This window comes from Poeciliopsis prolifica, unplaced genomic scaffold (genome assembly GCF_027474105.1).
Source record: "Poeciliopsis prolifica strain line A6 unplaced genomic scaffold, Auburn_PproV2 SCAFFOLD023, whole genome shotgun sequence".
Lineage (NCBI taxonomy): Eukaryota > Metazoa > Chordata > Actinopteri > Cyprinodontiformes > Poeciliidae > Poeciliopsis > Poeciliopsis prolifica.
In genome coordinates, this window is record NW_026562398.1 from 2,173,682 (window position 1) to 2,199,779 (window position 26,098).

At 37.9% G+C, this 26,098-nt stretch overlaps 1 protein-coding gene across 1 annotated transcript in view; it reads left to right on the forward strand.

The window, feature by feature from the left end:
• Positions 1–5,419: 5,419 nt before the first annotated feature.
• Positions 5,420–26,098, forward strand: part of LOC129370338 (poly(rC)-binding protein 4-like) — a 39,979-nt gene continuing 19,300 nt past the window's right edge. The window contains exons 1-5 of the mRNA XM_055046269.1: positions 5,420–5,836; positions 20,607–20,796; positions 20,944–20,967; positions 23,167–23,199; positions 25,038–25,154. Of these exons, the coding sequence (XP_054902244.1) occupies positions 20,689–20,796; positions 20,944–20,967; positions 23,167–23,199; positions 25,038–25,154 (282 nt within the window). The 5' untranslated portion in view covers positions 5,420–5,836; positions 20,607–20,688. The remainder of the gene's footprint in view (positions 5,837–20,606; positions 20,797–20,943; positions 20,968–23,166; positions 23,200–25,037; positions 25,155–26,098) is intronic.

Below are 26,098 nucleotides of genomic sequence, written 5' to 3' on the forward strand. Positions count from 1 at the left end.
TTAAAACACAGTGGTGGTTGAGTCAGGTTTTTAGCACCTTATTTTTTTTCTTTTTCTCCATTTTCCTCTGTTAATTTTTATTTTTCTGTTGAATTCTTAACGGTGTGTATCACATTAAAGGTGGAGCATGTTCTGAAAGCATTAGTTCTGCTCAAACATCAGAAAAACGTAACATAAATTGTGAATAGGTCCCAGTATGGGTGGTGTATTGTTATATACAGTTCAGTAATCCGATGACCTTTTGGTAAAAAGCTTCTGCAAAATCTGCTGGTCCTGCATTTAATACAGCAACATCTACTCTCAGTGGCCAGCAGGGGAAACAAATCCATAGTTCAAGTGTTAGGGGTCATTAATGAGGTTTCTTGCTTGACACATGCAGTATCTAGGTGTAATGTCTTGTACAAAGGGACATTTGACTTCCCATCACTTTCCAGCAAGAAAAATTACAGCCTTCTAAGAAATACAGACACGAATCTGGTCAAAACATTCTCTGTAGTACTTCTGTATAATATTATTGCAGATTGGCAGGACCAGGTTGACTCCCCTCATGCTGTGCAGGAAGGGTAGATGCTACGCTTCCCTCTTGATCAGTGACATGGTCTTCCAACAGGCTTCTTCACTGCCTGTTGTTGTCCCCCGTGAGCTCCACCACTGCTCTGTTGTCAACAAACATCTAATCTGACCATTGGCAACCCACAGGACAGAGCATTTTAATCAGGGTAAAGAGCCAGAAGCTCAAAACAAAACCCTGGAAATATCTTTACAAGGGTGATAACACTGGAGACGTTCTGTCTACATTCTCTACAGGATGAGAGGAGCCCATCCTGTAGAGAGGGATAAATAAAAAGAATAAATTATGTGGATAGGCAGTTGATCAACTAAAGTTGATCTTTCAGTGAGAAGATCTAACAGTGAGTCACACAAAGAGGTGCAAATATTTGTGGAATGACGGGACCCATAGATTCCAAAGGTACATATAAATTGAAATGATGCACCCTTTCTATTTATTGTGACTGTGTGAAAATATTGTGGCATACTTCTGGAAATAAGTAATTTACCTTGCTGAACATTTTTATGCATTTTCTAGTTTGGTTCATCCTCAAACTGCTGTTTTGAAAGCAGACTAAACTGTCTGTAGAGAGTTTGTCCCAGAAGTTAGAGAGCATGAAGCTGAAGAAATCCATTCTCTTCAGGAGGCTTGTTTACAGCTAAGGGCAAAAAAACGAGGAGAAATATCACATTCATGCAGAGTTGGAGTTTCTATTTTTGTCTTTGATGTAGTGCCCAACTTGCTTTTTCTCCAGACAAGTTTTTTTTTCTTTTTTGCTTAGATTTATGTAAAATGAACATACTATGAAATGTATCTACAGATATTTTGACATCTTAACAGAACTTCAGTGGCAATAGCCTGAGATGTCTTAAATGACTTGGATTGGTGTGAAGAATAAAGATTTTTGATTGTAAATCCCCAGAATCATAATATTAATTTACATAAATGGATCTGTTTTCCTCTATTCATTCATAAATCTATAATTCCCTATTGTTTTTTATTATTTTTTAAAAATTGAAATAATATCTAAACTGAGAATGTGCACTTTCCAACATTTATTTCACGTTTTCTAGATACGTTTCCTTACAATTTCTGTGCCTAAAAGTGAGTTGAAGTAGATAAGACTTTCCAGCTAAAGTGAGATAGAAGTGTTTTTCTTTTAAAAATGAACACATTTGAAGTCAGAGAAATAGTCTTGTCAGCGCTCGGCAGGTGGGTGTCTGAGTCTGACTTGTGGGAAAGTTTGAATCCTTTGGTGCTGCAGATGGTGAACAACAGAGAACTGAGTAGCACACACAAGGAACAAAATCTTAATTTTGACAAAAAAAAAAAGGAAGATCCAGTGAAAGACGTGTTTTGATGAAGGAGACAGAAATGCAGATTAGGATTCATCCCAAGGGCTGGGCATATTGATCTATGCATTGATATTATTGTTTCCAAGATGACATCCAAGCATGATGAGATCAATACTTTTATTTGCAGTTTCTCTTTTATGTCTAGCAAATTGCCCAGATTTTGGAGTTTACGCCAACACGTGTGCAGGAATTAAAATGACAAATATCAAGCTTATATTTTCAGTTTATAATGTTTGCATTCAAGACATCTGATTTCTTTCAAATACAATCTGTTTAATTCCCCTGTAAGCGGAGTTTCGCTCCAACGCTGTCTGTGCAAACACCATAACTCTGTTTCTGCTTTCGCAGTGTAATCTGTGATTGGAGTTGCAAATTTTTTTGTTTAATTACAATTTTCTCCTGAAGCAGCTCAAAGAAATCTTACTGAAATGAAAAAAATATACACTTATGTAAAGATATACCTCATGCCTGAAATATTTTTTATGGCTGTGTATTATTATGCTTTTCTGTTAACTATTGAAGAGAAGAAAGCATTTCTATTCAGAATTTAGTCATCCTAATAAATGACCGTGTGGTAGAAATTTAATTATTTTCATTATCTTCTGCTGCATTGTGTTGTATCGTAGTTGGTTAGTAAAATCAAACACTAATTTTCTGAAAATTGTTGTTCTGTATTTTGTTAGAATCATAATCAACTGACTGAAGTTAGAAAAGCAAGTAATTAAATGATTGGTTGGGGGTTGTACTCTCCAACCTTCTTTATCAGCTTGCTCAGCTTTTTTAAGTTATAAGAGCCAGGGGCCTAAAAAGCTGAGCAGGGAGATAAGGAGAGCTGGCTTTCCTCTGGGGACTGCTCTCAAGCCTCCAGAGATGATTGTGCATTAAAAAAAAAAACGAAAAAAAAAAAAACAGATGCTTCATAAAATGAAGAACATAATGAACAACCCTGAAAAAAATCATCTCTGAGGAACTTAAATACAACAATAAAACATCCTGAGTCTTGAAACTAAATAAGAAAGGAACAGATGCACATAATGTGGATCTGTTCCTATCTGCAAATTAAATCGCCAGCTTTGATTTTTCTGTGCTAATCAGAGTACTAAGCCATCCTGCCATATTCATGTGGGCCCCACATAAAAAACTAACTTGTGCTCCTTTGACTATTATTTGTAACAGTTTGGATCAGTGCGGAGTGATAGTTTTGTTTTTCACTTCCAATTTGACGATTGTTGCTTTAAATAACATTTCAAGTTTTTTGCTTATTTTCCTTGTTAAATTAAGTAACAACCAATGCAGCATGCTTGTTTTGGTTTGATCCTAAAACAGATCTAAAGAGTGAGACATCAGTAAATCTGGTAAAATTGAAAGGTAATGTTCTTGTGCAACAATTTTTATGATATCTTAAATTTGACTCTTACAATGTGTGTATGTATTTTCAATCATACACACGACCTACGAGTATGTCAGAATCTGAGCTTATTTATGTTGATCATAATAATACATTTAATTTATAATGCCCTTGAAATATCAAATTGAAATCTCAAAGTGCACATTCACATGGTGCTGATGGCAAGCTAGTAGGCTGCAGGTGACAGATATGAGGCTGTGGCCCTTCTGACCACCATCAGCTGGCAAGATGGGTGAAGCGTCTTGGCAAAGGACACAAATCATGAGGGGAGGCAGACCGGGGATCGAACCAGCGACATAAGAGAGGCTTATAACCTTAAACTTTGTATTTCAGAAGATTTTTCATGCATGGAATCTAATGACAACTGTCTTTTACCTGGAGATGCACAGATTGTGTTTCTCTTGTTTCTGATATGCCGATATTGTACAGCATTGCAAAAAAATAAAACAAAATAAATAAAGTTTAATACCTTATGTGTCACCTGCACCTATAAGCCTGCGTTTTAATAAAAACATGTTCATGTTTGTCTGCTTTGTCTCTGTCTCTGTGTCCTCTCACCTGCGTTGATCCGTCTCACAGCAGCAATATCTGCAGCTCGTTCATCTCGGTAAGTGACTGAAAACCAGCAGCTCTTTTGTGCTTTTGGGAAATAAGCACTTAATAACTTTAACCAACTGTGTGATTTTTTTTTTTTCTGCAATCACTTCAGCAATCAAGACTTTACTGCTGTGCCTCAGGCTTTCAAATCAAAATTAAATGTCACCAGGAAATGCACAAATGATACACACTGAAAAACTTACAGAGGTGACAATTTAAAAAGGAATTATTAAGATCTCTGACAAGATGAGGAGAAAACTAAACTTTGTGTCCCCCCCCATCTTTCACTGCTTTGTGTAAATGAGAGGCACCTGGGATCATTTGTGAAAGCAATGGCAGTGTGAAGCTCCCATTACACAGATGGCTCCTTCTTCACATGAGAGCAGTGGGAGCTGTCAAGAAGTCTAGCTCAGTCTTTAAATTATTGATTCACTTTGTTGGGAGAGAACTTCTGTTAGAGAGTCATATGCGGAATAATTGTGGAGAGGAATTAAAATTATGATTTTCACTCTAAACTGGAAGAATGGTTTAAAGTAATTTGATAAACAAATGCAGCAAGGCTTGGTTAAGGTTGTTTATTTTATTTTGTGAGTTCATCTACAGGCTCTCCCAGAATTCCTTAGCAATATTTCTTGGAAAAAATGTAAGGGGAAGATGCTGCTGTTGTGATTTTGATAATGTTGTGTGTATAAAAGGAGAATGTATAAAAAGCTACCCTTTTTTGAGCTATACTTTTTGTTCTTATCAGTGACAAGAATTCAAACGTTGTTTAGTCTGCCTTAATTTTGTTTTGTCAACATTCTGTGTTTTTGATTGTGAATGGAAAGGTTCAAAATTACAAAAATAAATGTCATTTTTAAAAAAAATTCCTGTAGGAGAGTTTCTGTCGCAAACAAAGCCATTTATCTGTTTTTGCTGCTGTGGTTTAATTGTTGTTCTTGTTGTTGAAGACTGTAGACTTGATACTGGTGCAGCTCCCACTGACTCCAACTAAAATGTGGGTGAGCTTCTAAAGATCGCTGCTAAAAAGCTGTCTGTTTTCGGTGCTGCATGAAGCCTAGAGATAGAGAGATGAACGGAAGGGAAAAGTGAGGTAGAAAAAAAATGTAGAAGCAACAGGATAATGTTCCTTTGGCTAAAGACCCTTTAAACAAATTTAAACGTAATGCATCGTGGTGTTAGCAGTACACAGACAGCTACACTAGATGGCGCCAAGTGAAAGAAAGCTACTGATTTGATACATCTAAAACTTCAAGAGCTGCGAGAGGACCTTTTATTACGCATTTGTACTTGTAGAAGTACAAATGCGTATTCCGCTGCAGTTTGTAGGTAATAGATGTGAGATTTACACTTAAAGCATATTTTTGTTTAATAAAAATCATGGACGGTGAACAAAAGCCCGCAACTTTCCGGAATCAAATACACGCTTATGCCGGCATGCTGCTGATAAACTTCCATCACATTGGTACTCAACGGGGGGAGCTGCGCTGCGACGCACGGTAGAAGTGCGCAGCACTCCCAGATCGTGGGTCCTGCGGGGATAGAAGGGATCACACACCCCACCAACTCACCGGCAGAGGCGGGGATTCAAACAGAGCATAGCACAGAAAGCAGCCGAGTCCAGGGATTTGTATTTTTCTTCCCGAGATTGTTGGCGTTAGTTGGAGAAAACGCGTGAATTCCATATCTGTGCATGCGTGTGCGAGAAAGAGCGCGTGCGCTTGTGTGTGTGTGTGTGCGTGTGCATGTGATTCCCCTCCTCAGCGCACAGGCGCCCTGCACACCAGTCTGCTGACACACCGAGAGGACAGTCCGCTCTGCACCTCCGAGTCACCGGACTATATGTGGATACAAAGGCCGATAAACGCAGATCCAGGGGAATAGTTCAGTGAGAACAGCAGCCCGAGACCTCTTTCATGAAAACGGGTAAGAGGACGCTTTGGTGTCTAATTTACAACTGAGGTCGCGCTTGTGAAAAGTGAAATGTTAGGTCTGATCTCCTGTCATTTCTTGCAGTATGTCTTTTTGAACGACAAGAGGGGAAGTTGTGTTAATTTAAACTGCTGAAATTAATTTGGTCTTTCTATCCTTCCACTAAATCATCTGTCATATTTTGACGCACTGATCTGAGTTGTAGCCTGTGTCATAAATCTTATTTGTGCATATTTTTAATTATTGAAGCCATAATCTCCATCAATTGCCTGCGCTGGTAAATCCAGCACATGGTGAAAAGTGTCCAAATGAGGAGATGTGTGTGCGTGTGCGTGAGTGCGTGTGCGAGTGTGTGTTTTGACTGTTTTATGGTAATAAAAGCGGACCCTGCCGAAGACGAGGCCAGTCCTGACCACAAAGACTGTTCTCAACAAGTACAGTACAGTGGGCGCCTGCTTGGTGCTGAGGCAGCGAGTGTGTGTGACAGCCCCATTATTCACCAAGATGCCTAATTGCACCATGCCGCACTGGATAGATGCACTGTCTTCACGATAAGGAGGCGAGAATTAAGGCAGAAACTAAGTGCTGATGGCATTTGGCTGGACACCTGCTCTTCAATTTTATTACTATCAGACTGGAAAAAAATAAATCTGTCGCTGCATTGAGTTTCAGAGACTGAAATACACTGCATTTGATTCTTTGTCACAATACAGAATGATTATATTTTCTTCCAGTTCCTTCTGTAGCAAACTGGTAGAGATATTTTATCTAGTTACATTTAAAATATTCTACAAAAATTATCAAATTACAATACAAATTTTGGAATTTTGAAAAGTGCTGATTTAGCTCTCCAACAAGTAATACAACATTTAGTGTACAATATCACTAAATACATTTATTTTTTTTCTAAAATATCCCTTAAATGAAATGACACCCATTCTCAATTTAATCCAATATGATCTAATATGTAATTTTTTATATTTTGACTAGATTAAGCTGTATTACACTGAGTGTAATATAGCTTACAGTTAACCAGGATTTTGTCACTGTTACAAAGCAAAAATACAACAGATATACCCAGGAAAGACTAAATTTCCTATTTCCAGTCAGCAACCAATTTCTTAATACATTCCCAAGGGTGTGATTCCTAATTCTTATTCCTAAGTGAGTATTTTATCGACACTTGAATCTGATAGTTAATAAAATAAGCTACTCACCTTAAATGCAAAAACAGCTGACTGACTGAGTTGTTGTTGGTGAGGCATTTGTCTAAACAGAAAGAGAAAAATGTGAAACCATCAGATAACAATTTCTGGGAGTTGGATGAAATGTGTAACATGGTCTGTTTCTACTAAAAAAATTGGATAACTCATTTTAGATTTGTCCTCCTGAGCACAGAGGAGAAACCAATACAGAACCCGATTTTATTCTGTGGTTGTGTGCGGTTAAAAGGGCGTCTGTTGGAGTGCAAACACAATACTTAGCCTATTCCTGGAAACTGAATAGAACAAACAATTTAGCTGATGTGTGGCAGCACTGTATTTTAGAGAAACTCCAGGGGATGCAATGTCAGACCATCACATATTGCTGCCTCTCTGTCCAGATTCAATTCCTTAATGCACTCTGAGAGGTTGAGATCTAATAAGAAGTGGAAGAACATCTTCAATAATGAAAGCCCACCTGCATCTGTGGTGCAGAGAGAGGCTGGGGACTGAGAGGCTTCATAAATAACAGAGGCCAGAACCTGACATGTGCTGCTCCAGCATCTGGGAACTGCCAATAATCCTTCTCATCTACTAAGCTGCTGTTCTGGCCCACTGAAAGGAGACGAGGGGGCAGAGAAGTGGGCTGGTGGGGGATGTTTTAGTTTGAAGTCATCAAGTAAATGTAGCCACGTGTAGAATGTTTTACTCAATTCTGCAGAGAGAAATAAAAATTATAGATATGTGCCCATTACACATGATAATTTAGACAAATCACCAACATATTTCTGGAATTGAGTCATTCGACTGTGTAAAATTGGTCACAATTACATCGTGCCGTGTTATAAAGCTGTACCTTTTATGAGGCAAATTATGATAATCATTTAAACCCAGACGTGAAATTCTATGTTGCTGTCAAAGGAATGTTGTTGTGCTACAAATTAATTTCTGCTGCAGGATTTCAACAAAATCCCTCCGTAGAAATTAACTTGCATTCAAACAGTTATACCGAACTCATTGCATTCTAATAACTACAGACTGTTGATGCTCTGTACCATTTGTGGTACTGTTTTAACATGAATACTTGTTGATTGTAGCTGTAGCTTGAATACTGATAAACAAGAGGAGATTCTTTCTTCGGGGGCACAATGTGACTCTCGTCTGAACACAGTCAGGGCTTTAGGCGGTCCCAGCTATGAAAAGATAGCTCTGTGTTGAGCTCTACGGATCGACCGCGCAGGCCGCGTGACCCTGCTGTTGTGTCTTTCAAAGAGTCTCATGAGTGTGATTTATTTAGTTCAGAAGTCATCCCCATAGAGCTGCTTCATTCTGTCCGTTTTGTACCGAGCAGAGCCAGCCAAAGTCATAAGCAAACAATGGCTTGTTTCTCAAAATCATACCATAGTTATATTTATGAAAGATGAGCTTACATTAAATTTTCAATCAAAAGTTTATAAATGGAAAATGTAGATTTATTTTATTTTATTTTATTCATTCAAATTGTGTATGTTATAATCATTAGAGATGGGCATGATCTGTTTCAGTTTTTTGATGGTACTGACTGTCGAGGCCACCGATTCCTCCATTGTTTCAGACAGCGTGGTCCTATGAAACAGAACATCATATTTTGAGCAATTTAACTCTGAAAGTTTTGTCTGTCAGCAGCAAAACTGCTGCACACCTACACAAAATTAATATAGCAATTGTATAAACTGTACATGAAATGCTTTGGATGCAATGGTAGATGTACTTTTTACCACAAACCTCTTGAGCTCTACCGAATAGCAACAACTTTCTGACTCTATTCACTGTGAAACGCACATAATTTGGAAATATTGGGAATCTGTTTTAAGACTGTTAGAAAATGTGGATATATATAGGTAACCCATAAATTATATACCAACACTGCTTTTACTGTTATCAATGTTACTGGTGCTAATAACTATAAAATTTTGTTAAAATAAGCTTAAAATGTGACCACCATATGATCATTTTGTTTTATTAAAATAGAAAACTTCTTTTTTATTGTGATGTTTAAACATACTTGTCTCCATCGCTCATTAGCATATATGGTTTTACCATTCCTGGCAGAAAGGCTTCTTAAGGACTTTAATGTAAATTTTTCAAACCATTTTGCCAATATTTACACACCGTTAAAGGCAAAACCTGGAGTAAAAACATTCCTCAAGTTTTTATTTTTGCTTTTCACTTTTGCCATGTCATCTTCTGATTTTATTTATTTGTTTTACTGCATAATTAAGAACCAGATAATTTGCTGTAAACTTAATTTCAGTCCTCTATTAGTCCCACCTGGTGGAGTCACCTAAATATTAGCCAGATTAATGAGAAAGTAGGTCAAGCCATCAGATTGAATTTCAAGCATCTGGCATACAGAGGTGAGTCAATCATAAATTCAGCAATTGCATAAGATTTGTAGCAGGGACAAGCAAGTGTACTACTATGCCATTGGTGTGTGGGAGCTGCAGCGGTGAAGTGTTGTCCAAAAACATCCACAGCAACCGGTTTCAAGTGTGGATCAAATTTGTATATACTGTAGCGACGTGGCTGTATTAAAGCTTAAAATGTAGAGGGGTTAAATGGTAAACATACAAACATTTAGGGTGAGAAAACTTTTAAAGAGGAATTAATGATGCTATTTTAGTTGGTTGGGAATAGTATTAAATGGTAGTGGGGTGCCTAATTTAAATTTTCTTTTTGGCCTTATAATCTTGGGCTGACTCTCGCACAGATAATCAGTTAGGAAATAGTGATATGCATATGCTAAGTACAGCTCTCTAAAATAAGACTTGTACATCAAGCAAGAAAGCTAAAAGACTGTCTCCGCGACAGTAATCCGCTAAATGGAGGTTTTTCTTTTCAGCTAGCCATCTGCATCTCTGTGAATGTGTGCGCGTGTGTGTTTTCTGTTGCGACTAAGAAGCTTTTTATCCCCCTTCAGCTGGCAAGGCTATGAAATATTTAACAGGGACGGGACTATTTTTGGGTTTGTGCTCAGTTTGTTTTGAAGCTTATGTAATATGTAGTTTTAGCTCAACGTGCATAGCAGTGTTTTATCACAAGTTCCACGCCATTGGTTCAGCAAACGTGAGTGTAAAAATGCTTGAAATAGTACTATTTCAAGCCAAATAAAACACAGAGTTGGAATTAGAGGGAAAAAAATGAGTCCCACCACCAACTGTTCACTGACAAATTGAATTGCCATGTTTGATACAGTATCTTATGTGTTAAGGAAGCAGAGCCAGACCAGACCGTCTCCAGTTCCTTGTTTCTAAAAGATATTGATCAGCTCATCTCTTCTCCCTCCAAATGTCTCTGTCCCTCCTCTTTTGCCTCTCTATTTGCCTCCCCTTTTACTTCCCTCCATCTCTTCTGCTCTGCTCTCTCCTCCTGAGGTGTCAGATTCTCTGACTCATGCCCTGGTGTGGAGGATGGGAGGAAAGCAGGATGAAAGAGGAGAAAGAAAAGTCATTTTGCAGATATAGGGAATGACCTTCATCCAATAAGAGGGATGGGATAAAAGCTAGAGTTAATACCCTGCCATGGAGAATTCTCTGCAGTACGAGAATGGGGGAAAAAACCATTGAGAATGATATATGAAACTAATAGAGACTCTCTGATAATAGGAGGGATGCTTTTGTGGAGCAAAGCAAGTGACCAGAAAATTCCAGATTTTCACATGGAAGCACAAACACTCCTGAGAAGCTAGGGAAACACTTTACTCAAAATCTTTCAGAAGTTTTTAAACCAGTCTCTGCTGTTAGACAAATTGGCAATTCAGGCCAATCTGACAACTGTTGAATAGACTTGAGGCCTAGTCCACCTACACTAAAACTAAAGCCAACTGTAATTCAGGCTCAGACTCTGTCACTCTGTGTCTGGAACCAGCAACCGCTTGGGAGATAACAATTGACAACTTGGAAACAGAGCTCTGCAAGGTTCATTGTCCACATGTTTCAGTTGTTGCCACTCTGCTGGCTGTAAGATGAAGGAGGAAGAACGTTTTGTTTATTTCATCAGAAGACGACATCTTCTGTAAAAACAACGTCATGACTCAATGCTCTGTAATGGTATGTGCTTAAAGTTACCTTGAGTTAGAATTGATGTCTTTTGAATTATTGACATTAATAAAAGAGTGAGAAAGTGTCTTAGCGTCTCATGAGATATAGCCAGAGTAGCTTGCTTTTGCTTGAATATGACAATCCCTTTGGCATGAGTGTAAGTTTATTTTCATTTATTCTTTTTTAATTCAATACATAAAAAAGTTATAGTAAGCTGCAGTAAGTAAAATGTATATAAAAAAATATATATATAAATATATGTTTGATACTCCTCCTATTTCGGATTGATTGTTTCTGGTCAGGATCGGTGCATTTCAGGATATCTGTCTCATATTATATGTTCATAATATGTTAATAAAAGTTACATTGTGCAACTTTGATTAAGATACAGTGTATGATATCAGTTTTCCTTGCTGTCTGTGTTTGTTATGGTGTAAAGCACTTTGAAATGCCTTGCTGCTGAGATGTGCTATACAAATAAAATTTGATTGATTGATTGAAATGAAACTAACCTCATCATGTTTAACATAAGTTGAAATTATCAAAATGATTTTTGGTTTTGAATATACAGTGATGAAGTTGGTAGCACTGTTGCCTTGCAGCAAGTTCAAGGTTTGAATATTAGTCAAGAGTCTCCCAACATGGTGTTTGTATATTCTGCTTCTGCATGCAGTGACTTTCTCCGGGTACTCTGGCTTCCTCCTACAGTCCAAAAACTGGACCCTTGGCAAACCTGCCCAGAATGGACCCCACTGCTGGAGACAGAATATTTTTACTTCAAATTCAAAAGTTTTCTAAAATGTAATACTATTGCTTTATGACTTTGGTCAAACATTTTTGGCATCCCTGCTTACATTTCTAATAATAGTTGTAGGAATTTCCTGCTAACAGAACTGGTGTAACTGAATGTAGCGTATGCTCTCAAACATTTTCAGCCCCTTCTAGGCAGAAAAGACAGAACGTCAGAGCTTTGCAATGCCATGACGTCACAAAATAAGCTGCATGTGTGAGGAGTTGCCTTAAAAATTAACCTGTCAGAAGCCTGCTTGAACTAATTTCTGGCATTTAGTGGGTTAGAAAACAATCTGATGATCAAACCTGAGTTAAAACAAAGAACTGTTTGTCAGTTTTACATCCAGCAGTAAAAAAAAAGTTTACTTTTTTTATACAGTGTGTGTAAGTATCTGTATTTATCGCCCCGGTATTTATAAGCCAACTGCTTCAATTAATTGTTTTGAGCAATGTGAATTAGAAAAACATTGTTTTCTTAGTTTATATGTGTGTATGAGGAGGACACTGTTAAATAATAGAAATAAAATAATTTCACACAAAAGTCAATTCGTCATGAAGTTAAGACTCTCAGCTCTAACTTAGTGGATTTCACATCTATTTGCAAACACATGAATTGAAGATCTGGAATCGCAGCTTTGAGGGATTTAAATATAAGTCAACATTGATTCAAAGAAAATAGATTTTATTTTGCTGCAGCTGTTTTCAGTTGTTTATGGATTTTTGTATCTTTAGTCTTGCCTTCAGAGAGTAGAAGACTTCACTTTAATTGTGTTCAGTTCAAGTGACTCAAGGATTCATCCCGCTTAGAATAATCCACTTCTTTGCCTTTAGGACATACTGGATTGCTGTGACAGCTTTTAATTTTGTACATCTGTTCTGTGAAGCGCCACCCAATCAGCTTCACGGCATATGGCCGAATGTGAGCTGACAGGTTTCCACCAGCTGCTCCTGTTTTTTGTCACTTAATCAATAAACATCAGTGACCGGGGATCTTTGGCAGGTCTGCATGCTCAGGCCATCATGCTCTGCTACAGGTTTTACAGGTGATGCAATGTGTTTCTCCTGCATTTAAATCAACCTTTGGCTATTTCTTGTTAATTTACAGCAACAAGTTGATAGATTTTTTTATTAGAGATGGGGCATTCAGGTATTCCCTTGCCAGAACCTATTTTTGAATCTGATTTTTGACCAAATCTAATTTAGTTATTTCTCAGGAGTGTAAAATAAAAAAGAAATGTGCTGCTGACATTTTGCCAAGGGTATTGTTTCATCCAACATGAAATTAAATAGTTGTTAGTTTTAATTTATTTAAAACTAAATAAATAGAAGCAAATCGAGTTGAGAAGGAAAAAAAGACCAAAATCTCTGGACCATGCTGCGTCTTAGAGATAAATACAAAAAAAAAGGGAAAAACATTTTTTAAAATATTTTCAAATAAAGCACATTCAAAATCCAACATTAAGCATTGTGATAATATATATTATTTTTGTAGCAAATTATCATCTAAAGCATCTAAGACACCAGTTTAATATTCAATTGGTCCCAATTTAAAAAGCCATTTTTGGAGGGTGATGAATGCCTAAATAGATTCCCCCTGCAATGACTGTTGGGTTTCAAAGTTGTTTGACATGACTGTTCAAATCTTCAAATCTGATCTTCTCAACATTTAACTCTAAATCTAAAAGGCAAGCAAATCTTAGTCCCTTTCAAAGGTATAGGACTGATTTCACCTAAAATCCTTCAAAGCTAATTTAGTCTCACAGACAAGGGTTAAAATAGGGAACGCTTCTTTGTGTTTCTGCCTCTTTTACGAAAGAGGCAGAAACACAAAAGAAATAGATGAAGATGCCTCCCTGACACAGTTGGCTTTTGTGTTGCTAATGTGTATCCTTTTCTGCCACATAGCTGGTAATGTAATAGTATCTGCATTAGACCTAGAGTTGATCTTAGTTTGCTTAATTTCTTAGTAATTTCACAAAAAATATATAAAATATTTTAGTCCCTTTTGAAGCCTCACATCTAATGGACTCAAAATCTGACTGCAGAAGGTTAGTCACGACCTTCCTGCCGCATTTAGGCACAGTGGATGTAGCAAACATAACAGTCGGGCCCCCTCTCTGCTGGGCAGCTCCAAGAGCAGCGGGCACAGGGGGTCTGATAGCCTTCTCCCAGGTCCCTGCGGTTGACAAGCGACTTGCACTGCAGGCTGACACGGTTACGCTTTAACAACAGATGAAGCCGGGGGCAGATAAGAGCACATGGTCCCTTCTGTGCCAAGGCCTGACCCGTCTCATTATATGTGACAGAGCTGAGACAGACATGCCGAGAGATGAAACAGTGCTCTTTAATTTCAAGCCTCTCCTGTTTCACAACTGAAACCCTCATGTCAGTGCAGAGATTGAGCAATTGAAGCTGCTTTGTTCTAACCTCTCTATGATCAATTCGAGTGCTCGTAAATTATAAAGATATGATATTTGACACATAATAGATACATGCATTCTAACTTTTATATTTATAGCAAGTGAAATATATATAGTTTTTCTATGTTGGGCTTTTTCTGCGTAAGTTCTGTCTTTTGTTTCTGTTTAACAGTTTTTTGAAAGGTTTTGAAAGTCTATGAAAGTCTGTTCTGAAGAGATTTAGCTTCATTTTCTTCAAGCAGACTTTTCCATGAAGATTATTTTTGGTGCAGCTTCAAATAGCACAGTCTGTGAAGTTATGTTCATGGACATTTTTCTGAACAGCTCTTTTCAGTATCTGCCCATCCTTTGCCTTTTTTGTTGTTTGTTCTTAATTTGTATAATACAAAGCTCTTTACATTGCCCTGTTGCTTAAATGTGTTGGATAAATACATTTGCTTTGGTTTGTTTTACAAAAGTATTCTTGTCCCTTGGACCTTTTCACATTTTGTCACTTTACAACCAGAAACTTAAAGTCTTTTTTCTTGGGGCGTTTATGATTGTGTAGAGAAAAAAATAGATGTCAGTTTAAAATATTTTATAAATTAAAATCTAAAACATGTGGCATATTCATTCAGCCTCCCTGAGTCAATGACTTTTGTAACATCCTCTTTCTAGAATCACAGCTGCAAATATTTTAGGGTATGTCTGCCAGCTTCCTAAAGTAAGACCGAAAGATTTGCTCAATCTTTGTAAAATATGTTAGGCTCATTCAGACTGTATGGACAGCATATTTGACCGGCACATTTTTATTACAACCATTCTAAATTGGAACCATGTCTGAACTTTGACTGGACCATTTTAACACATGAATATGCTTTGATCTAAACCATCCAGTTGTTGCTGAGTATTTGCTGTGTATGTGTATTTGGAGACTACAAATACCCAGCAGGTAGAAGGGGAACCACTAACCGAGCGTTTTGCTGTCTCTGGTGCGTTTTCCTGCAAGAAAAGTTTAAGTTTGTGTTTCCATTTTTTTACTTAGGTTTTCAACCAAGCTCCAGAGGCCTTCACAATGTTTACACTGAGAGCCAATTACACAAGTAGAATATGTCCTCCAAATAGATTCTACTTACAAAGACACATGGTTACTATGCATTTTATTTAAGGGTATCAGGGTAATGCACATTATTTCCTTTTTATTTGTATAAATACAAATAAAAGGAAGACACATTACAGGAAGACTTACTTCCTGTAATGTGAATGTTTTCACTTCCACATTACAGGGTACACCATGTGTTGGTCTATCACACAAAATCCCAAGAAAATACATTGTGATCTGTGGTTGAAAAAATGTGAAAATGTTTGTAAACTGTAATATGCTGTTACTGAGAGTCATTCTCACTGTGTGGTCAAGTTACAAATTATGCTTATATACATAGTTCCAACTTTAGGACCTTTTGTGTGGATGTGTGTATTCCCTAAGCATCTCATTTAAATTTAGAGGAGACTAGTAAAGAGCTGGTTGTAGAGCAACCTGGAGGCCTGCTTATTCTTTGCGTCATGTATTTCATCGTCATCATCATCATCTTCTGAGGACATCTGTCATTGTGCCACTGCATGTGCTCGAGTTTTTGCTGTTGCTCGAATCGGTTCACGACAGATTGATGCGCTGACTCTTCCCGAGGAACTTCTCAGCAGATCAAAGCATGTTTGAACTTGTGTCTCAGCTTTGCGTTTTCTCCATACATGTGTGTGCTGTAAAAATGGCTGGCTCCTTTCATCCCAGCAGCTGCACGTGAGGTGGTGGTGCTGCAAATATTGCGGTATGCACGGGTGTGTAAAGAGTGGTCTGACGTGTATGTATGTATGTATGTGTGTGAATGGTTGTGATATCTTGCCCTTGCTGTGCGTGTGTACACACATCAACACCCTTTCACCTATTGCTCCTTACATGTCCAAGAGGCCGCTTCGTCCTCCTGTCAGCCTTTGTCTGTCCATTGCGTAGGTTCTCTGCCCCTCCATGCAGACAGCAGAGCTTGTTTCTGTCATTCGCCAGGGTACACAACGCATGGCCTCATTCCTTCTTCTTGTCCTAATCCAGCCTGTAGCCGTCTGTTTACCAGTTCTTTGAGGGACGCGGTTGCCTCAGAACAGGTGTCCGAATCTCCACACAAGTCAGTTGCTCAGATCCTTTTAATCTCAGCAGTCTCTCTAGAGTGAAAAATACTGAAAACATGACAAGAAGGAAAATATTGTTGGTGGTTGTCAAGGGATGTATGCTGGCTGCTTTTATCCATCACAACTTTGATGTAAGTCAGATACAAAAGCAGAGCATTACTTTCTGTCTTTCATTTACGAGCAAAGTCATTATATTAGATTGAATGTTAAGTTGAATGTTTGCATTTCGATTACTTAAGTCATATTAAAATTTGAGACTATGTCTCAGAAAAAAGTTCATCACATAAAGTGTTTGCTGAATTTAATAAATGTTAAAAGATTCCTATTTCCCTCAATTCAAAGTAATTTTCAAATAAAAATAATTCTTTTTCAGATTTAACATTCATTAACATTAAAACAGTTGACCAATCATAGAATTTTTTTAAACACTAAACTTTACATTTAACTTGCAAATTTGGAGAAAGTTGAACATTTATCAAGCACTAGCTTTGTCTTTATGCTGGCATTAAGCAAACAAAATAATCGTGGTTATATTCTAATTGACCTGGAACAGTAAAAGAAAAACATATTTCTTTGTGTATTGCATGTAAATTCCTGGTTGCAGTTGCATATTTCAGTTAAGCTAAAGCTAAATTAGCAACAAATCTTAATTAAAAGCCAAACCTAAGTTCACTTTAAAACATTAATGGTCCTTTCTGCTCTCTGGTCTTCAGGAAGGCCTCCAGAGATAAGAGCTGTTGTGGGAAAATAATTTTTATAAGTCAATAAAAACACCCTAAAATTAAGTCTAACTTAATACATTTGCTGTTTAGCTCTTAAATTTTAACTAACCAAAACTGAGGACAGAGTTACTTTCCAACTGGAAGCAACATTATCTTCTTATTTCATCACTTCCTCTGAGATTCATTTTGTCCTGCTTGGCTCCTAATATGTCTTGCATTTAACATAATGGTTATCTAAGTTTCACCATTGTAGCATTGTGTTGCTTTGCTGTTGTGTTGATAGATAATTCGGTAGCAATTCTGAGTGTAACTTACTTAGTCAGCAATATGATGAATAATTTCCACCTTTGGACATTTGTTTTTTGTGTGTGTCATCACAGCCATGCTTAATTTGGAGTGCAGCCGATGACTACAAATGGTGACTCACAACTGGAGCTGTAATGTGTTCAGTCAGTCAGAGCAACAAAAGGGTTATAAAGACTGTGAATAAGGAGCAGGATGAGGATAAGCTCTCTGCCTTTCTTCTCCGCGTTTGTCTGCATTTTGGCAGCCTGCGCCAAGGTCTGCACTTCGCTAATTTTCTGTTCCGAGTTACCAGGTCTAATTTAGAACAGAGGGCCTCTGTTCATCGCAGAACGCTGCTGCTTGGGATTCTGGAAATGAGGAGTTCAGAGGCTCACCGCCCTCACAGAGACACAAAGCACATGCCTTGTTATCAACCCACGGAGATGCACATAATGATCCCTCCAACCATTAACTCCTAATACAATAAAGTGCTAACATTTTAGCCATGCCTTTCCGTGCCTAATGGAATTGAGTTAGCCCACAGGCTGCTCAAATGTGCTCTGCGATAACACGTGTTCAGGAAGCATCGATCAAGCTTAAAGCCCTTATTGCTTGGGCATACATTAGTAGTTCAGAGCAGGAAGAAAAAAACACTTATCTTGAGTCAAATAGTCCGGTTTTGTTGGATATTTATGGGAAGGTGAAAGAAGATGAGTCTCAAAGTGATACTTGAGTAACACAATCCAATAGGCAGGCCTTTCATAAAGCAGAGCAAGGTCTATTCACTGGAATTCACTCTGGCCAAGTGGCACCACAGATATGTGCTTTAGAGCCGCATTGTGACGGCCTGGCATGTCGCTTTATTTCACGACTATAGCGGGAATATAAAACTCACAGGAAGAGTTAGGCTTCGTGACATCTTAAGAAAGATGCTTGCACATAAACTAAATAAATCAGTTACATAGTGGTGGCCTTGCTGCACTAAGTGAAAACAATAAACCTGCCCACGCACAGGTCTCTGGGGAACTGAATCTCATATCTAAAATAACAGCTATTTATTAAATGTGATGTTTTCACATAGCTCAGTAGATGGCTTAGAGCTTCATAAAAAAAGGCTCACATTCATCAGGCAGCAGGGCTGCAACAGTAGGCTGGAATACAGTTCAACTGTAGGCTGGTTGGAATGCAATTGGCAGACAAACAAGCAACTCAATGATTATGAGAGAAAACAATTATTTGTGGTTCATATGATCCATGTTAATGAAGGATTCCACTGTTGGCTGTGGACTCATTTTATCTAATTATGTGAAACTGAATTGTGTTATTCTGTTGTTCAATTAGTCAATCAAATACCTAGAAATTGTTTTCATTATGACAGAAATGTAGCTTTGAACAAATGCCGAGTTTTATTATGGCACATGGAAAGTTTTCAAGTCTCTAACTGGAAACAAGCAGTGTGACGATACATCCAGCTCATAAAATAATAAACAATAATCAACTGAGGGAAACACTTGTTCTGTTCACAGATACAGATACCGAGCCAGGCTATCTTGTTGCAAAGCTGGAAAAAAAAGCACAAGATTCTTGTGTTTTCAGACATAAATACAGGCTTCATAAATCTCAAACAAGGATCTCGTATACTCAATAAATATGTTTATTTAAAAGCATGTCTAATTCTAAGGTTTGGGTGCAGCTTTGTTGTTCTACTGTTACTGAGGTTGATGTGCCTTTTAGAAATCAAGTGAACATATAGTAAACACTGTATATTGTCACTGGAAGCCCTTCACTGTGTTATAATGTGAGAGGTAATTCTTTTTTTTTTTTTTTGCTGTCTTTTACTCCTTTTATTTGCTTATATCTTGAATTCAACTTGAATAGTTTTAAATCTGGTGGAAAATCAATAGAAACTGAATATGTGTGAACATTTTTTGCAAGTAAGGAATACTGTCAAGGTGACAAAAGATATTAGTTACATAAAGTCATCAATAAGTCTGAGAATATAGCTAAATGCAGGTTCTGATTACTATTCTCTTTCCATGTTCCCACTGACAAACATAAATCAGTGAGGACACGAACTAATTATACACATCACGCTGAAAGTGTGAGCAGCCAGGTGACTCCCACATTAATCTCCGCATTGAGTGGCACATGGCTGACACGCACAGAGCTCCTGCCACTAGAATCGGTACAGATGCTTCTCATTTTACTGCCTGATTATAATTTGTGTATCTTTGTTTTTTTTTATTTCATTTTGATCTGGGTTACTTGGATGGGGCAGATAAAATCCAACTTTTGACTGAAGCTCTAAACACGTTCACTTTTATCACTTTCGTCACAATTCAAAATCAATTAGATTAACTTTGCATGAATCTAATATATGCCTGTGAAGAAGAAAATAATATGTTGATACTCTGTTGACAAAAATAGCAATGTTCACTCTGGGAGAAACATGTCGCAAGGGTACGGATAACTCTGGTGTTCCCGGTTATACTCAGACTGTTTGGATCCCCAAACAGGAACACTGCTGACTCTGCTGCCTCTGGTCAATATTCTGCACACAGAGTACCGTTCATTATGACTTTGCTATAAATATTTCCATTAATATTAAATTAACTTCAACCAATGAAGAAGTTCTACACATGAAACTGCAGCATGGAGCCTCAGAGCCTTTTGATTCTATAAATGTACCAGAATTTATCTATGATTTGCTGCAGGGAGGAGCAGCACACACACCCATTTGCCAAAAACAACAATGCAGCCAGCAGTCTTAATGAGGCCATGTAATGTCCATTAAATGATGAACATGAATCATATCAAATCTATACAGCAAACTGCCACATTTTAATCCATCTTTTAAATATTGTTACCTATTGTACTTTTGTTCTCATTTGTTATTACCAGTTATAACAAGCATAGCATGTTCCAGTGGTCTAGACTAGACGTTACAATTATCATTGTGACTTCAAAAACATTTTAAATAAGAAATTTAACATGACTATTTGCAAGCAAGAGTCCTTCAAAAGCAACAACTGCAATGAAAAGCTCCTGTGCACATAAATGAAAGCCGGGAAGGTCATCATTTCAACTTTCATTTTCTCTCTTAGATCAGAACTAAAAGACATCGGTGAGCCAGAGAACGAGTCGTGGCCTTCGCTCGCCCACGTGACCAGCGAATGAGCCTTGTTCATGCGTCTCCCTGCGTGCCACTCCCACATCGTCATGAACTGTGAGCAGGACTTCGGAGACGGGGGCTTGGGAGTGACCCTCACACTACGACTGCTCATGCACGGAAAGGTTGGTCATGAATAAATGTATGCTGAAGGCCAGTTTGCAAACACAAGATTTGCCACCGCTTCATAAATAATAAATTTGTCTCCCAATGTTTAGTTACGTTTTTGCTTCTTTTATGGTTTTAATTAACCTTTCTTTATCTGTGTGCAGGAAGTAGGCAGCATCATAGGAAAGGTGAGGATTTTTCAATTACTTCTATTTTAACATGATTAGAGTTAAAATCACTCTAAAAGTGTCAATACTGTTTTAAAAGTGTTTTTTTCCTGCTGTATGATCTCATGGACAAGAGAGGTTGGAAAAAAAGAAGGTAGAAAAAAAGAATGCAAGAAAGGAAGAAAGGAGGACCTTGTGAAGAAAAGGGGGAAATAAGGAAAGAAGGGAGGTAGGAAACAATGAGGGAAGAAATAAAAAACAAAAGAGAGGAAGAAAAGAGACGGAAAGAAAACATGGGAGGGACAGAAATAGAAGCACAAGGAAGTCAAGGAGGTAAGATGGAAAGAAAATGACCAACAAAAGAAGAAGTAGACAAGGAAGAATAAGAAGAAATGACACATGGGAGGGATGACACAGACTTTAAAAACTATAAAACCAAGTTAAGATGTATCCATAACAATACATTTTTTCGCTTGTTCCATCTTTTTTTTACATATGAAAAAGAGTGAAATCAAATTGCAAAAATTTCCAGCCTATATAGGAACTGTGCATGTCAACTGAAGTGTTTGTCTAACATTTCACTGCATCCTGATTCTGCTTTTATTTTCGAAAGTATACCAATACCCTCTAACGAACAGCTCTCGCTCTGAATATCCCCATCCGAAATATAATTGCCTCCATCTAAGCCTCTCTAGACCTCCTCACCAACCCCCTTCCTCCCATAAAGCACCACAGTAATCCATCAAACAAAACCATTAGTCCATTGACCGGCAAGCCTCTTGTTGAAATCGAGCTCCAAAGGCGTATTAGCGTTGGCCCCATGTGAGCACTTTTAGCGTCTGCCACTAAAGGTGTGTCGGTGGTGGGTTGCTTCATCTGCTCCCCCCCTGAGTTTGAGCTTTAAAAGACATCAGTGGGAGGAAGAAAAAAAAAAAGTGAACAGTTGATTGGAAAGAAAGATGTCACAATGGATGCGAAGTGTATGGCAGGAAACAATAAGTCGGGGGAGGGAAGCAATGGATGAAACAACAGAGAGGAGGAGATATGAAGAAAGACGGAGATGAGTCTGGTCTGTAAAGTGCAGCTTGTCAGAGAGAAGCACTTGATGTGGAGCAGCTGAACTGATAGCGTACGTCTCCGCCCTTCCTATCTCTGGGGCGAATGTCTCTTATCTTCCCCATATACCAACAAATACACTGTAAATGTTAGATATTTTTTCCCAGGAACACAAAAGTTGACAGATTTGTTGAGCTGTGAGTTGATGCCTCTGTTGATCTTCTTTTTGGAAGGTATCAGATAAGGACGAGAATAGTTTGGATGGACATTAACCCAAAAAAAAGTGAGATGGAGTAGAAGAAGCATTCAAAGAGACTGCAGAGGTTGTGACACAAATCTGTCACATGCTGTTTTCCCTTGCAGGTGTTCGCACATTAAAGTTTATATACGTGTCTTATGGAAACAGAAACGAATATTGCACAACTGTTAACTTACCGAGACATGAAACTAGAAAATTTATGGAAGGAAAGCATTACTCAGACAAGCGGTTAACTTTGAGATTCACATCTCAGAGTCTGTTAACATGATGAACTCTTAACACTCTGAACACTTAATTAATAGGGCATTTATGGAATACTGGCAAGAAAAAGGCTAATTTGTTGTCATATTCTGCATTTTACAGAAGTCCATTTTAGGGCCACATCTGGAAAGAGATGCTCTGGTCATTTCAGATCAAAATGTAACCCTTACATGTCAAACAGCATATCATCCTCAACAAATCTTAATTTTCTCATCTCATTTTACTTGAATTTAGTTTTTTGGTCAAATTTTATGTAACCTAAACTCTTGTAATCAAGGAATGTCTGTTCATTTCATTTTACAACTTAAAAAATAAATAAATAGATACACCTAGCAAAATACCTACATATAATGGAATGGAGTTATGTATAATCTAAATATCTATCACATAATATCCTAGTAAAAGTCATTCAAGTTTGTGGTTAAAACTAAGTGTGAAAAAGTTTCAGAGGATAGTGTTCCTTTCACAAAGGAGTGTATTTCTGATAACCTTTATGCAGAGGGCACCATGTGCTGCAGAATGACTTTTTCTTTCTTCTGAATTTAAAGGTTTAGAGCTTGAGGTTTACTAAGGGGTTGAATATGCTATTATGTTGACGCTGAATCATGTTCATCTTGGTTTAAAGCTGCCCTCGTCTTTTTCAGAAAGGAGAGACCGTGAAGCGAATACGAGAGGAGGTAAACTATACATGACTGCAGACCTTCTAAGTGATTTTTTTTTTTTTTATCATTCATGCTCTGACCAATGGCGACACATTTTCTCTTTCACTTTTAGTCACATTTTCATACCTTCTGTGACACTTAGTGAGCTGACAAGCATTTCTGACACATGCATTCCTTGAAATTCCTTTTGGTTAATGAAAACACATTTTCAATCTAAACCTTTTCTCTCCAGTCTCCCAAAGCAAAGCTCAACAAATCCCTTTCGACTTTCCCTTTCCCAATTAAAGCAACCTCCCTTTTTCTCTCTACTTGTTCCCCGATTTCCCTCTTTATGATTCTCAAGAGAGCAGCCAAACTAATGCCGCTTGGTTAGCTCTCAGTATTAAAAAGTAATTAGACTGACACTCATGGCACCATGTTTGAGTACTTCACTACTGAAAAGGTTTAATGCTGTGCTTTATGAGGCAGAAGGATAAACAGGGGAACAGTGAGGCCTTTGGACAATGCAGTTGTGCAGAGCTGCAGGATAAAGCAGTCAGCCATGGTAGCCTTCCAGCCATCCACTCAGGCAGTGTTGACCTCTGTGGCTTCAGTTTCTCTAAGAGCATCTTCCTCTAAACCCTGTCTTGAAACTTTGAATGACCTTAAATGCAAAAGAAAAAAAAAGAAACTTTTGAAAACCCAGACAAAATGACTCAGGAGTCATAATTAATGGAGATCAGGATTGCACTTAGTAAAATATCGTATCCACTTTCATCCTTTATCTACCTTTGAAAAGCTGTTCAAGCCTGAACTCTACTGTAAAGAATGAACAACTTAATTCAGCAAACCTAAATTTTCATGAAGGATGAAACAATCTTTAAAGTCTAAATTAGGCTTAACATGCTGTTGCCAATCTTAAGAAATCATTGGAGTACAATCTGGACAGGCTGGCAGTTTATCACAAGGCAACACAGAGGAATCAGAGCAGAGCCGCTGCTCCTTCATGTCGAGAGGAGCCAGTTGGGTTGACTAGGGATACCCCCCCCTGCCCCCCCCCCCCCCCCCCCCCCCCACACACACACACACACACACACACACACCCACACACACACACACACCCACGCACACACACACCCCACACACACACCCCACACACAAACACACACACCCACACACACACAACCACACAAACATAATGGATGCTGACATTATTCCAACATTGCTGTTGAAAAATTTCTGTTGTTGTCATTTCGTTTTAAAAATGTTCTACAAATCGTCACAAATGTTCCACAATTTATTCTAAAAATGCTTAAGAAAGTGAAAAATGAAAATATTTCAAACATGAGTAATTCTTGTGTGAAATAAAACACAGCAGAAAGTATCATACTAAACATAAGTTTGAATCAACATGACAAAAGTAGCATAAAAACACATAAACACGGGTCCAAATATTATGCATCAGAGGGTTAAAAATAATAATACTTATTAATACTTAATACTTAATTTGAAAAAGTCCAATGTAAAACTTTAAACCAGAAAGATGTGAACTGGATTACTGGATTACGTTGTATGATAAGAATAAAAACTAAAAGTTGCCTTACTCGCTCTATTTTCACAGAAGCTTACTCAATGAAAATCTGAATTATTATCTGAAATATTATTGTGACATCATTGCACCAAATTCTGAGACGTAAGCTGAAGATCAAATCCATTTGCTGGCTGCAGCGTATTATTTAACATCTACCATGAAATCAGTAGACTTATTCTCAGCAAGAAAGAAAAGTAAAGATGTCTCCTTGTTTCTTTCTTTCTAAGTTGTTTTAAAGACAATGTTTGAAATGCTGAAATGGGTTCTACTGACTGCTCCACAGAGCTGTGCACGTGTCAACATCTCAGAGGGTTCCTGTCCGGAGAGGATCATCACCATCACCGGCTCCACGGAGAGCGTTTTCAGAGCTTTCACCATGATCACGTACAAACTGGAGGAGGTTGGTGTGACACACTCAACATCTTCACAATTTACCGCTAATTTGAGAGAGATGAAAACAGCATATCAATCATAATTTCAACCTTCTGAGGGGGTTTGATGATACAAATTGAGATAAGAGCAAAAAACGCTTGCAGTGAGATATCAGGATGTTGGAGTAATAAATAAAGCTTTTGTTTAAAGTGCGAAAACAAATTTTACCACGTTAACAAGATATCACCTCATGAGCTTCACCTCAAGTTCTTCTCTTAACATGTTCTTAAAGGTACCGATTACAGTCCAAGTTAAAACATCAAAAGAAAAAAAGTACTATTTCAATATTTCAAAGTATTTAATGTGCTTGCAGATGAGATTGTTTTGTAAACTGTATAGATGCTACTTTGTAGCATAAAATTGATATAAAATACATTAAAGTTTGTGATCGTCACATGACAAAATGTAGAAAAGCCATATATAAATTTTATATATGGCTGACAGATAATGACAGATGACACATTAAGGTGAAACATTTGGGGCTCAGCCTAAAAAATAGTAACTGCGACTAATGTACACCTGCTGATGCGAGGTGATTGCACATATCTGATCTACGCTTCACAATCCATAATATCCCCTGGTGATTGTCTAGCACAACATTAATTGATTTAGTGGAATCTCCTCTCAGCTAAGGCCTCACAGCAAAGTCTGACAAGAAAACAGATGCTCAGGCCAACACCCCACAGTAAAAATACAGACTGCAGGAGCACAGTGCAGTTTTCATTAAAGATCTTTCACATTCACCTCGTTTCATCCCTGAAACTCCTGAGTTTCCATGGCAATGCACTGGCCAACCCACTGTGTGCAGTTTCCACCGTATAGTCGGGTTGTTGAATGGCTGACATCTTTAATTAAAAACACAGGGAATAATTAGATTGTTTTTGAACGGATTATTAGACGTTTTTTTTCTGT